This window comes from Cervus elaphus, chromosome 18 (assembly GCF_910594005.1).
Source record: "Cervus elaphus chromosome 18, mCerEla1.1, whole genome shotgun sequence".
Taxonomy (NCBI): domain Eukaryota; kingdom Metazoa; phylum Chordata; class Mammalia; order Artiodactyla; family Cervidae; genus Cervus; species Cervus elaphus.
In genome coordinates this window covers 46,663,023-46,678,575 of record NC_057832.1, presented here as the reverse complement: position 1 = coordinate 46,678,575, position 15,553 = coordinate 46,663,023, and the positions used below count along the sequence as shown (strand labels likewise).

General features: G+C 34.1%; 1 protein-coding gene across 1 annotated transcript in view; it reads right to left on the bottom strand.

The window, feature by feature from the left end:
• Nucleotides 1-15,553, bottom strand: part of PCLO (piccolo presynaptic cytomatrix protein) — a 374,153-nt gene that overhangs the window by 42,697 nt on the left and 315,903 nt on the right. The window contains exons 19-20 of the mRNA XM_043873094.1: nt 15,170-15,350; nt 13,371-13,565 (exon numbers count right to left, since the gene is read on the bottom strand). Coding sequence (XP_043729029.1) covers nt 13,371-13,565; nt 15,170-15,350 — 376 coding nt within the window. The remainder of the gene's footprint in view (nt 1-13,370; nt 13,566-15,169; nt 15,351-15,553) is intronic.

Genomic DNA, 15,553 nt, shown 5'->3' with positions numbered 1-15,553 from the left:
ACCTGACGTAAATATAGAGACAGCTTGACATTTAGTTTCTGAAAATGAATTCAATTATAATGCAGAATATATCTTCCCTGTACAGGGCTATATCTATGTTGCATAAAATGAGGTTAAAAATATAGAAATGCAGTTTTGATGAGCTGGTGCTAAGAGTCCAAATATTTTAATAGTTCCTTTTCAGTTACTTGAAACAACACATCTATTTACTAATTTTCTTTAACTGAATCAGCTCCCACATAAAAAACCATCAATTATATTAAACTAAATCTGTATTTCTGCAAACCTCCAATAGTAAGTTCTAAAAGCAAAGAATAAAGTGCTTTAAGGAATTTCTATTAGAGGCCAGATTGTAATTTCAAGACATCTTATGATTTCAGTCAAATTCTTGTTTGCTTTATCAAATCTGTTTCGTTTACCTTATCATCTGTTGTTTTCCACATGTACCTCTTATAATTTTCCTTTGTATACTCTTCATTGAAGCCCATTCAGACCACTCACTTTGAATCTCTATGATTTGGTTTTTCTTCTCCTGAGCTCTAGCCAAGTCTCTTTCCAATTTTGTTATACCTTCCTCTGACCCTGTCATTTTCTCTATCTAAATGATACTCATCTGGAAAGGCTCAGTTCAGAGAGAACCTGTTTCATACATTTCCCTCATCTTCAAAATCAGAAGTGAACTCTCCTACATCTAGACTCTCATAGTACATAACTTGTATACATTTTACAGCAATAATCACTTTCTATATTTATTTGTAGTTGTTAGAGTCATGTGGTTATTGGAAGCATAACCTACCTATGTTTGTTCCATGGTAGCCTTCTTAAAAGCTTAAACCTGGAACTATGCTGAAGCAATATTTAATAAATTGATAGTAAAAAATTATAATAATGATAATTATACTAATAATTCTTTCCTTTAACCAAACAGCTTAAAATATCTTAGTGATATAGAAGATTTCTCAATTTTTAAAAATCCAGTTAATCCCATGGACGGAGAAGCCTGGTAGGCTACAGTCCATGGGGTTGCAAAGAGTCTGAGTGACTTCACTTCACTCTGTGTTGATACAAATCAAAAATATCTCATCAGAAACACCACAGTTGTTTTTTTTTTAACCCCATGTTCTTTGTCAATGAAACTCTGGGTGATCTAGTTTTTTGGTTAACATTTAAAATCAGAGATTCAACTTTAATCTGTCATACTGCATAGAAAAATATGATCATTGACCAGATGTATTGTCATACCAAATACCCCAAACTGGTTTGACTGAAAGAAATATTTAATGATAACACGCAAAACAGGGGAGAGCATAGCCTTGTGAATTCATAACAGACCATGAATATTATATATATACACACACATATATATATTTCTAAACTGGAGTGACAGAATAATACATATGATAACATTCCATGGGAGGTACTAGAGGTGCCAACACAGATATTGGCACTTAAGCTGACTGTAACTCTTGGTGTACAGATAGGAGGTAAGCTCTGGCTTATATTTCAGTAAAATGTCTCTCTACATTTCTTGTAGAAAATAATACTTGAAAACAGTAAAACTAAATATGACTTTTTATAATTTTAAGATTTCAAAATTAACAATTTAAAAAAAATCTCTTCATTCTTCCAAATCTTTAACAGAATTTCAGAAATCATGTATTATGCACCTGTGTATTACATATGAAAATATTTATTTTACATCAGATTTGTGACTTTTTAAATAATGAAAAACATTTTTGGAGCCATTTTCTTAATGAATTGCATTTTGGGAAGCCTATTTTCTTTTTGAATTTTCACTTGTATTTTCAAGAACCAACTAGAAAAAAGAATGTATCAAATAAATATGTGATGGTATAAGTCTACTTCTAGAGAGAGCGTTCCTATATACAACTAGAAGAATAAATACTAGCATGCTGAATCATTTTGGGACTCATTTATTGAAGGGGCATTTCAGGTAAATTAATTTTATCTTCTGTGAGGCAATTCAATCTGTTTTGAATTATTCTCTGACCTCTTCATTTTCTGTGGCTGCTAGATGGTTAGACACCATTTTGTTTGATTACTCCTCTGTGGCTAACCTTTATTAAATAGGGCAATGTCTCTTTGACTGCCCATCTGTCTTCAATTAGCTTGCTTTGTTGATTTTCCCCTGTACTATACATACATCTTTAAAAAATGCAGAACGATCCCTGTACCTACCACATGATGGCAGCACAGTGTTCAAAGTGTCAGACCGACATTGTGGATGACTGTAACTGCACAATCATGGACTCTAAAATTAACTAGTTCCAGAACCATCAGCTTGTTTATAGAAAAACTAAGCCCCTCTCCTTTGTTTTTTTAAAAAAAAGTTTAAAGTTTAAGTGACTTTTTCCAGGTCACACATTCATTAATGAAAGAGAATCAAGACTAATCAAAATTAATGAAAGTGCTCATCCAGTTTTCTATAATATTGAATTGTCTCAAATTAAGGGTTGTCTCTTATAGAATTCAGTGTTTGGAATGTATGAAGCTTGTGCTATTCTTTCACTGGTTTTATGTCTCTGGTCTAGCTCAAAGGTGTTTCCAAATATTTCAGGAGTAATTTATTATGTAGGTAAGCCTATAATTTCCTATTATATATATTATTATTATATTCCTATATGCAGTATTAATATTATCTTCATAGATACAGTGTATAGGACTTTACAATCAATTGTTTGGAATTAAGATAAATCAATCAATAATTCTTTTATTTCAATAGTATAATGATGGAACTGAAATAACTGCCTATTGCTGAAATTATACTTATAGCATGCATTTTCATTGTTGTTCTTTAGCTAGTATTATATTTACATTAGTGACCTTTTCTACTTTACCTTTCACCCTATTTTCTATCTATTATCATTGTTGCTTTTGTGTTATTTTTACCAAAGAGATCTTGCAGCTTTATCTCATTTGCTGATTGGATTTGGATGGAGACCAAATGTCAGATTTTAATTTCCACTGTTACCAGAATTATTGGTAGGTTTTCCCTTGAATTATGTCTGGCAACATTTTTAGGTTTTCTACTACCATCCAGGAGTATTAAGAAGAGATATTGCATCTTATAAGGACTTTAGAAATTTATATACTTTTTTATGATTTACTTCAATATATTCAGTATCTAATTAGGAAAAATTTAAAAGAAGACACTAGAAAAATGGTCTAGGTGGCTTCAATATAATTATCTGTATTTGTAACCTCCAGGTTGTAATTATTTACATTTGTTACCTCCAAATTGTAAGTCTTCACAAATAAAAGTTTAAAATAGACACCTCTAATTTCTGTATTGGTCATTTGTAAACTCTTGGATGAGGGCAGTGGAAGGATGTCACTACAATATTTTCTAAATGAAAAATTATTGGTGATTTTATTACTTCTCTCCCGGGGTTGCTGAAGACAAAATTAACACTGGGCTTGGTCCGTCAGAAATGTATATGTATGCATATATCAGAAAGTTATAACAAACTTATAAAAATAAAAATACTTCCCTTAAAATATTCCGTATTATTCACACAGTAGCTTCTTTGAGACAGGGAGATGATGTGATGCCTCTATGTTCTGTCTTCAGAAAGATACTAAAGCCTTTATTCCTGCTTGCACTCTTCCCTTTTGGTAAGGTTCAGTGTACTATTGTTCTGTATTTGTGCTACAATGTTGCCTTTTAGTGAGTCTTACTTTCTAAAGGTGTGTTTGGTTAAGAACATGTTTTGGAAGAAACTGCTTAAAGATTAAATGTGGATCAAAATTTCAGATTAAATAATGGATAAATGTTTGAATAAAACGTCATTAAAGTTAATCCATTTTATCTTAAATAAATTTAGTTTATAATTCCAGCTGTGTCCAAACAAATAAAATGAACAAAGAATTTATCAAGGACCAAGTTTTTGTGCTAAAAAATGCTAACACAATTAAGATCTTTAACCTTAAATGACACAATAAAAATCTTTAAAAGATTCATAGTAAGGAGAATCCTATTTGAAAGAAAAAATACTCAAGGGCATCAATTTTTCAAGGGCAACTCTATTTTACAATATTCTCTTTTGAAACTTAAATATCCTCTCTCTTGCAGTTTGCTTGCAAGAGTAATTATATAGTCACTTTTGAAAAATGTTCTTCATAATCCTGAAACTGATTACTAAGATCATGAATACTTGGATAACAAGGATGTTATTCTTAAATGGAATCCAAATATTTTGACTTATATAAAAATCCTGCCCAAAGGAGACATTTCCAGTACAAACAAATAGAAATTAATAATAGCATACTGATTTATATGGCTAATGCTACAACAAACACTCAGCATTATTTTTCATTATCATTCAAATATAGTCAGTGGCCATAAAGAGGAATCTGGACAATTATCTGATAAATACATGTCCAGTCCCATGGAATCTAGTCTTTAATTAACTTCATTAATATCCCTACCTTCTCCAAATAGATTATTTCCTCTCTTCCTATAGTTGGTTGTGTGTTAAGTTGTTTCAGTCATGCCTGACTTTTTGTGACCCCATGGACTATAGCCTGCCAGGCTCCTCTGTCCATGGGATTCTCCAGGCAAGAATACTGGAGTAGGTTGCCATTTCCTCCTCCAGGGGATCTTCCTGACTGAGGGATCAAACCTGTGTCTCTTACGTCTCCTGCATTGGCAGATGGGTTCTTTACCACTAGTGCCACCTGGGAAGCCAGTAAACTGTAAAGATTATGAGAGAAAACCAGACCAGAACAAAACAATATTCTATTTTCAGATATTTGTTTCTACACATACTGTTGTCTGGTTACATATAAACTTAAATCGACTAACTGCATTGTTCTTCAATTTCAGTTTAAGACAGAGAAAACTCAAGCTTTTGTCATTCTTAAAATTCTCCCACATATCTTTAATTGGTTATTCAATAAATATTACTCCAATGGGAGATTCATGGGACAGTGATTTTTGCCTATTGCGTTCACTGCAAAATCACTAACACTTTGAAGAGTTTCTGAAACATGCTGTTCATTTAAAATATGTGTGTATGAATAAATGATGAGCAACTAATCTGAGTAACTAGCAACTAATCTGAGTAACCCAGATAATATTTTCTATAAATGATAAATATATATTTTCAGAATTCCCTTTTTAGATTTAATTATTTTAAAAAATACTGAATTATATCCTTAACGATTAAAGATTAGGTAAGGGTTGAAAAACTCAAGTTTTACTTAAATTTGAATCAAAGTGATGATCTTCAATGTTTCTATTGTCATTTAATGCCAAAAATTAATTTTCAATGTGTAGGACTACTAATATAGATGATACAATAGAAGATAAAAGAAACAATTTATAAATGAATTTTTTCCAATAAGTTTATCAAAATAATGACACAAAATAAAATGTATTTACCTTTATAATGCTCTCACTCTACCTTAGGCTAGAAATAACTTGATTAAAGTTGATAGACAACTTATCAGTCAAACTTCAAAATTATATGGGCATATAATCATAATTTAATCTAAATCATGCTCAGTAAATTAATTAAGATAAAATAAAAATAGTCAATCTTAAATTATTAATTACCATTAATGAGCAAGGAAAGTAAGGGTTCTGAAATGCATTACAAGAGATATAAGGCATAGAAAACTTAGAGACAAATATGATAATTATATCTTGTGAGAAACTTCTAATTATCCAACTTTCTTGACCATTGGAAAAATTATGATTATGCTCATGTGTAGAGCAGTGGCTCTTAAACATTTTGGTCTCAAGATCACTTTTACATTCTTAAACATTACTGAATTCCTCAAAGAACTCTGTTTTATGTGAGTTATATCTACCAATATTTATCATATTCAAAATTAAGAAAAATTTAACATGAACAGTTGAGAAATACATTTTCCATTAGCCATCAAAGCAGTGATATTGTGCCATGTCATGGAAATGTAGGAAAAGTTCATGCATACTACAAAAGAATGAGAGTGAAAAAGGCAAATAACATCATAATAGTCAAGGTTTTTTGATCTTGTAGAGTCCTGAAAAGATCTCTGGAATGCCTAGTGATCTATGGACACACTTTGAGAATCACTGGTCTAGATCTACAGTGATGCACGTGAAGTATGAACTGTGAAAATGAAAGAAACACAGCAGTTAACACCAGCCTTTTTCGACAATCATCTTAAACCAGTATCCACATGACAATCATTCTATGGTGACTTTTAATTTTATTTTCTATACTAAAAACAATCAAGTTGTATCACCTTATTTGAAAAGATTTATTATTATTGATTTTATCATCCTTTAATTTCTCTAAACTTCTGTAGAATTTGTTCACTCAGAACTTCACAGCTTTAGAGGAGTAAGGTCTGAGTTAAATATTATGTGTGTCATAAAAATTTGCTTGTCTCTCCTAGTTTTGCTTTTTTTTTAAAAAAAACACCTACTTTATGTTACACAGAAACCCAGAGTAAATAATGAAATTTGGCAGGCATAAAATCATGCAAATTCTTCCCCAGATGGATTTTCTCTACATAAAGTCTCTTCAGTTTTCTTGTACATTAATAGTTGGATGGAGCCAAAGTAGCTATTTAAGAAACATCAGTAGCAATGACAATGCTTCAGAACAATTGAAAAGTATAGAAAGAATATATATATTGCCATACAGAAAGAAATTTGACTTGTTCAGTATTAAAAAATACACTTTCTCTCTCGCTTTAGATTCCAAGCTCATTTCACATAGTCAGATATGACCTGTGTATGTAACTGAATAACTTTGCTGTATACCAGAAACTAATATAACATTGTAAATTAATTATACTTCAAAATTTTTTAAATAAAAATAAAGGTTATAAGAACTCTGAAAAAAAATTATGTGACCTGCAGGAACTTAAAAAAATGCAGTTTTTAGTTTGGAGTGTCTCAATGAGAAAAAGTTGACTTTGCCTCTGTGTTGAGAATAAAGCAAAATTTATTCTATTGTCTTTCTCACGTTTAAAAATAGACACCTACCTCCTAACTTTCATCAAGCGTTTTCTTAAAAGTTTATCTGTTCTTGATTGGTTCATAATATTATTTTGATTTGTTTCTGTTCAAATTATCAATAACTTTTATTTTTCAGTATTTTAAAACACATTGAGGTATAAAGCTATGGTTATATCTACATTATTCCTAATTAGGCATATAAAAACCTCAATACCCCAAACAAATATTGCTGATATGTTTTCATTTAATATCCAAAAGTTTATTTGGTACCTCAATAACTGAAATATATATTTACACATTCAACAAAATAAGAAAATAAAAAAGGCTACTGTTCACAGTCTGACTCATTATATGTAAAGATTCCTTCACCCTATCCCATCCTCATGTCCCCCTTCTCCCCAAAGATTATCCTGCACAACAAGAATGGGTGGAATACCATGTTTTATATAATATAACATACTAAGATGAAAAGTGGAAAAAAATCAAGTAATTCATGGATAGATATCTGGAATTAGGCAATATTGGTAAGTAGCTACCGAGTGCCTTTGGCATTCCTCTGCATCTCCCCTGGTTCCACGACCCCTCCTACCTGCCCGGGTGACAATGTTCCCAGCCCCAAGCTCAGATTGGACCCTCTGTTCAGGAGGGTGCACTGTGTTCCCATCAGCCTTCTCATGCTCCATGCTTCTCATTTCTTTCCTCCATCAGCATTTACTTGCCTGTCTCATTTCCTCAGGGTCCTGCTCTCTGCTGGTAATTTGATAAATTACCTTTTTGAAAATAAATTTGCTCAAACATAAAGTAAAGTAATTTACATTTTAAAAACTGAGGTTAACTTTGTTAAAAGACATGTCATAAATAGCATTTAAGGGACTTTGGCATGTTAAGAATTAGGCCTTTCTCTTCTTGGATCACATGTTAATAGTCCTGCTCAATCAAACAGGCCCATAGCTAGATCATGTGACAAAGGCACAGCAATGCTGAAGCCAAGTTTGATACCTAGGCCAGTTGGTCTTACTGTTCATGTCAGATGAAATGAACATGTAAGTCCTCAGTATGAACCAGTAATTCTTTACATGGACGGCTTGATGAACTCATGGCTGTTACCAGAAAAAAGCAAAAGTATCCGATGACGACAGGTCAGTGAATTCACGTTTGGGAAGGAAGGTCCGTCCACAAGAGGCAGCGTCATATGATCAGAGCTATGTATTTACTGTCTGTGACTCTGCATGTACAGCAGAGATACTTCTGGCAATAAATGTTAAATGATCACAGAGTTTTGAAAATGCATAATCAATCATTCTAAGAAAATACAGAAAACTCTTAAAAAACACAAAGCTTTAGAAGAACATTTTGATTTTTTTAAACAATAACAAAAGAAAACCCTTGCCCCAAGAGAAATAGGCTAAAAAATTTGAAAGCTGAAATCCAATTTGATTCTCTTAGATTTCTATTGGCTACTTACTTGCTGTGTTCATATTAGTACAGTTTGTTTTCATTTAAACTATCCCAAGTTTTATTTTTAAAGCTTTTCTCTTCTGCCTTTCTTTCTTATTTTTGCACAAACACAGTAAACTGAAGAATATAAAGTCTATTTTTATTAACCTCTTGCATACATTCCAGATGATTTCACCTCCAAATGATCTCATTCTGATTTCTTTTCTGATCTTCACTTTCCTTTTGGACCCTTTCCTTTCCAGAAACAGAGAATGCCAAATTCCTTCTGACCAAAGTGACCATCCACTTCTGGCCAGAACCAAATGGACCACTGGTCGGCTGCTGCCCTTGTAACCAACACTTCCCTCCACTCCCAGTGCCCTCCCTGTTTCCCAACCCAACCACCCCCTACCACTCGCCCAAGACAGCAGGTCTCAAAAAGAGATGGCTTAGTCAGAGTTCACCGTGGCAACAAGGATAGGAAACTCTTCTTTGACAGGTACTGCAAATGAGTCTTATGGAAAGTGGAGTTTCCAGCAGCCGTCTATGGAAGTAGCTTCAGGCTTTTCTCCTGAATTCAGCCACAGCAAGGGACCCTCAATCATAGTTCCCTCATACAACTCAATCAATGATTTCTCTTCTCAGCTAGCCTCTCCAAGCTGTCCCAACAGTTCTTACTGCCCAGGGCGGAGGGATATTTCTACCCATCCTTTATCAGTGTTTCTAAACTTCAAGCTCACTTAAAAATCTCAGCATCAAACAAAAATAGCTCAGGAATTAGAAATGTCCCTAAAATGCAATATATTCAATAGCAACTAAAGTTAATTTCCAAGGTTTTAAGAATTTTTGTTTTAGTTTTGGTATGGTTTTAAAAAACAACCTATTTCAGGCTGGTGTTACCATCTAAAATGGCCAGGCCTGTATTCAACCAAACCAACTGGCTTGGAAAAAAAACATCTCCAGGGATTTCTAAATACAAACAGAGAGTTGTTTAGGTATCAGGATGAGCTGGCACAATCTGTCTAGTCCTTCCTTTTAGGTTTCCTAGCATGCAACTAAACCCCGGAGGGAGAGAAAAAGTTCCTTCTGGCTCACTCTGTAGTTCATACTTGACCCATATTTTATGCTACTTCAAGCAGAAATCTGCTGAGAAGCTCACAAAAAATACATGAAAAGCTCTTTAGGGACAATTTCACCACCCTTGATAGAAATGACTACAGATGTGCACACAGCCTCCTCTGCAGAGACTGCTTACTGCTGCACTAGACTTGTGCAGTTGGAAGGTTTTATTTCCTTAGTTGGTGGCAGCTTAATTATCAGCCTTCAGAAAAGAGGATCAAGTAGGTAAGCAAGTCTAAATTGTATGCCGCCATCATTTCTAGCAACCTCTAATCACTGGTAAGGACTTGAGTGTAAATAGCAAATAAGCAAATGACCATGGTTTTTAGTGAAATCAAGGAGAGCTGTATTTCAAAGGAGCCAATGTATTTAAAAGGCAAAAGCTTAGGCACTGTTATAAGACCAGGGTTAGATTGCCGATTCTGACAATTCCCAGCCAAGTGTTCTTTATCAGTTATGCCACCCCCTGACTCTCCAACGGCTCATTCAGAAAACAGAAATGAGAATATCTGCAATGAATCCCTCATCCACTAGGCGTGATAAAATGAGAAAATGGGTGATGAAGCACTTTTTAAGTGAAGAACTACTGCAAATGTATGAGAATATTCATTTGAGCAACTATTCAAAGAAAGAGAATTAAACATGTTTTGCTAAAAGTTTTAAAACCCATATCTAAAAAAAAAAACTCAGACAAAATATCATATAGAAATACTTAGATCAAGATAATTAAAACAGAGTGAAATAAGGGAAGCATTTGACTATGGTGACATTTGTAATTATGGAATATTTGCAGTAAGAAAATGAAGTAAGAAATCAATTGAACTTATTTATTTGATGAAGAAAAGGTGAGAGGTGGAATTATAAGTACTCTTGGAAGGTACTAGTAAGGCTAACTAGAAAAGGAAAATTGTCCTTTGGTGATAATCTATAAACTGGGTTGAATAAATGTATATTCAGAATTATCTTTTAATATTTAAGCTGTTTCCTTAATTCCCTGCTAATTCAAGAAAATCACAGTTCATGTCTTTTGTATTGCTTCACAAATCTTCCACTGCTCCTAAATATCTGATTAGTTGGGACAAAGGCATATATAATTTTTAAGTTTTCTGAGAATAAAAAGAAATGCAGAAAGAAAAGCATGAGGCCTAATTTTAGTTTTGTGGAAGGTACAGAATAATAAAATCAAGTGTTTTAGGGCTGGAAGGGACTTAAGGACAGCTGACTTATTTTGCTGACTTATTGTTTTTAAACCTTTCTTTGATATATGTTTTTGAATTACAATTAAATTTAAATTTGAATTACAATGAACATCATTTAATAATCACCCTGGTTTGATCCCTATCACTGTCAGTGAGTGGCATTCTTTCTTGGGGAAAATCTTACAAATGTTGAGGTCAAGTTAGGAATTGATATTAACTTGTTTTCCTTCCTAACAGAGCCCTGGAATCAAGTCAAGGTGCCTGCCCAAAGCAAGGCTTATCAGATTTGTCTTCCTCTATCCAGAAAGCTGAGCAGATTGTGAAGTTAATCAGACGTGGGAGAAAGGAAGAGTGGAAGCATTGACTAGAATAGCCCAACCCCATCATTTATTTACATGTTTATGTAAGCTCTGGTATGTTCATTTGGTAACAATTTCCCATCTATCTTATAATGTTTCTGACACGAAACTTTGTCCTGCAACCCAATATACTATCATTATAGCTCTCACTAGCAATGAAGCAGAAACTCTGAATTCTCTATTGCAAGGAATCAAATAAGAAAGCAAAAACTGACACACTCATTTTAAACTGTATCATATAACAATCGCTCAGAACCCAGCAGGTTATGAATGAAATAAATATACTTTATTTATTACACAGGCACTTGTATATTCACATGCCCAACACAACTGATACACTTAACAACTACGGAAACATGAATGGAAAATGTGTTTGCAGGATCAAGAGAGAACTTTTACCACGTAAAGGTGAATGAGTGCATTAACATTTTTCCTTTACTTTCCTCTAGGAATTTCCAAAATTCACTGAATTTTTAAAAAAAGTTACACTTAAAATAATATTCAACAAAAACTTATCTACATTCCAACTGGTATGCTAATTCAAATTGTGAGTGGTTTAAATTTTTATCACAATGCAACATATTTGTAGTCATGCTTGAACAGATTAGGTTAGTAGCATGCATTCCATTCTGCAATATGAATACTGTTAATCTATTTCCCAACAAAAGTCAAAAGATGCTCAGTGCATAGAAAAATACAAATCACTATAATCAATATATTATGAAACTGATCTTGGGACTTACACGGTGATGATGAAGTCCTGAAATGCCATGCCCACAAAAGCACATTAAAAAGTGGAGAAACATACTTTATCAGACAATTTCTAAAAATTAAAAGATGAGGGCCTTAAATTTGGGGGATGTTCTCGCTGTGTACTTTGAATAGCGCCTTTCTGCTCACCTCCTTCTGGCTTGACTGGTCCATCAGACATCACCTTCCTGAGGGCTAGCTGGCTTTGGTCTTGGTTGCCATTGGCTGGTGGAGGCAGATTATCAGACTGAGTTCTTTGAATGGGGAAGACTCCTGCTATGCTGTGTCTGTGCTGCTTCCTGGCATGATTAGACTGACCGCTTTTATGTGCTGCTGTGGCAGTGTGGGTGAAATGGAAACCCAGAGTATGTATCCTCAGATGGAACCAGCTTGAATGTCATTCATGCAAACATAAGTGATGTTTTGCTCTACTGAAATTAAGTTGTGTTTTCAAATGCCGAAATGACATCACATGCGCAGCACTAAAGGGGGTTAAAACTGGCTGTTTCTTTGGAAATGATGATTTTGGGAGACGGGGAGAACATTCATTTATCTCCGTTGTTCGGCTGATGCCTCTTGGAAGTAACTGTGCCCCAGCATTTTCAAAGTCTCTGTACTTGCTAAGTTCTTATATCATTGTTATCAACTGAAATTACAGCAGTTAAAATGGGTGATTTGTTATGCTTTAGTTGATATCTTGACTTTAAAGGATTTCCAATGGTTAAAGAAAGAATAACCCTATAAATTTTCTGGAATCATAAACAAAGTGTGACCCAACTGAATGGGCCCAACTGTGCTACTTAATGAGGCGACGACACAGTCTCATCACATATGCTTGTACATATATTAATACTATGTACTTTTGAGAATATAAGAAACATGATTTTCTTCACAGCTTTTTTTCCAAAAGTCTAGAAAGTTTCTCACACAGAAATCTTCATCATTTCACATGCACAATTTATTAAACTTTTAAAGATTGATATGTCTTTTCCATTTCTCCTAGGTTCTAGAAGTTGACTGTTGGTCACATTACTCTTCTGTCTAAAATTGTTTAGTGTTTTTCAGAGGCGAGAATCTCATTGCTAGTCTGCTCCAAACAGTTGTGTGTGCGTGCTTTTTTTTTTTTTTTTTTTTTTGGTGTAATGCCTGGAAAATTGGCAGCCACTTGTGCTTATAATTTCTGTATTCTAAAGGCTATTTAGGCGCACACACAAAGGATACACAACATGGCTTTGCCTGCAAACATCACAGACACAGCTCCCAAATACAATGAGCCAGGTTGGACGGATGGTAGAGACAAAGGAGAAACAGCCAGTTTTATTTTTGGTCTATGTAAACTAAAAAGAAAAAAAAAACTAAATAAGAAAGAGCATATTTATGTATTGATACTGTTCCTACACAGACAAGGGGACAGAGAACAGAGGGAGAAGGGAAAGCCAAACACAAAGCGAATGGGGGAAGACAGCGGAAAGGAAAGGCAACAGATGAACATTAAGCTGCCATGCTGAGGAATTTATTTGCGTCTTTTACTTGGTTGAAGGCGGAGTTGTTGCACAGCGGCTTCGGCAGCGGCTATAGCAGCCCCTGCGTCTTCCAGGTGGGTCTGAGTGACGCTGGTTTTGCTTTGACTGCGAGATGGTCCATGAGAGCGGAGATGGCCTTCGGATGAGGATTTCGAGCTACCGGGACTACTATGGGATTTCTCAATGGTGGGAACCTGCATGTCTGGTTACAAAAAGGCAAAACACGAGTTAAAGTTGCTCCAGAGTTCCTCTTGTCAAGCTTGGCTCACACAATTTGAAACCGTCTAAGATTGATGATAATTCTGTTTGGTTTTTGGCTCATTTGTGCAACTGCTCACCATATAGCAATGTGATTCACCATTTGGGAGACAGTTTTTGGGAAGAAAGACAAGAGGACGATAATCTTGAGAAGAGAGGTTTGAGAAGAGGAATGCATTTGAAGTAGTCTCATGTAAATGAATATATTGACTTATAATTTTACCAAGGAACTCTACTAATTCTAGTGGAGATCAGGGGAGAAACGACAGGCTGACACTGCCGTAGGAGGAGTTTTAAGTAAAAAAGATAGTTAATTCCTGGAGGAAGGGTTGTGAGTCACTGGGATACTTGGAAGTGGAGATGGTATTATCATCATCTCAGGTGATTTTAAAGAATGTACATATAAGATCACACATTTACTATGGCAGCTATACAGGGAGAGAGGTCTTTATACTGATCATCTTTCAGAATGGCAATCAGGGCAGAGTTAACCTGGCTACATGGAATCCAGAAATGATATATAAAATTCATAAGTAATCTATAGCACATATTGTAATCAGTGGTTTATCATATTAACTCAGTGGCCTTTGGACATAATCTCAGTTTTCCATCTTGTAGAACATTTGTATTTCTGACCCAAATTGCAAAAAACCACTTTTCAATTATGCTGTACTTCCTGAAAAGAGGCAAAAAAGGAAGGAATACTCAGATCCAATATAAAACTTTTTATTTAATATTTATAAAATGCTCAGCATATCCTGGAAAGATACTCCATGGTTATCTCATACAGGCAGTAAATCAGTTTATGATAAGGATTAATGCTGTGTTGTAGGATAACTGGTTACTGAACCTCCCAATGGAAAAGTTCTTTCAAATGAGAAAACTGTGCATACTGCCAAACCCAGTGTATGATGCTGCAATTTAAAAAATAATAGTTAAAAAAATTATAGAATTAGTTTGAATCCACTATTTAGGAAAGATTTAAGTATTTTTCAGCATACCAATTGTTTTGATAACCTAAGGAAAACATTTTTGATATAATTAAAAAGCAAAATGCAAAGTTGTATGTGTCCATATATTACATTTATAATGAATAAGAATGTATGTATGAAAAATAGGGATATAAGCAATTAGAAGAAATATGTAAGAATTATAATGATGATTACATCTAGTCAATGTACTGTTGAGTCTTTTCATGTTTTCTTTATGAAATATCCCAATACATTTTATAAAATCATATTGTCTTGGATCTTGAGAGCTGGAAAAGACTCAATAGCTCATATAATGCAACCTTCTCCATTTTACAGATTCAAAAACAGAGAACCAGAGTGGTGAAGATCACAAAGGCATCAACTTAATTATGGGCTGATCTGAGACTAAAGTCCATTTCTCCAGATTCCATATCCATCACTCTTTGCATGATATTGTATTAAATATTTCCCAGTAGAACCCAACCTTTCAAAAAATACTAAATATACAGACACTTATATTCAGAAAGATACTGAGTGAGCAAATAGACAAAGTTTTGCTACTTGAAATATTTCCTACCCTTGGATGGGTCAGGGAAGATACCATGGCTTCTGCTTTTGATGACAGATGGCTTTGGGGACTGCTGGCTGCTCTGACTGGAATGGGACTTGCCATGATCAATGCTTTCAGTCTGTTCTTTGAGCGGATACCACCTAGGCGTGTTATCAAGGTGAGATGTGCTAGATAAATCAATCAGTACCTGAAAAAAAATGCAGTAAGTGAATGAAATTTATGGATTAATCTATAACTCATTTGTTAATTTTTTCTGTGATCTGAAATTTATTCAAGGACATAAAAGGATATAGTATATCTTTTAGGATGATGAGGCTGTCTTCCTCATTTTTCTTCATTCATAATATTGGGAACAATGTCTTGTGCATATTAAATTCTTCATAAATGTTT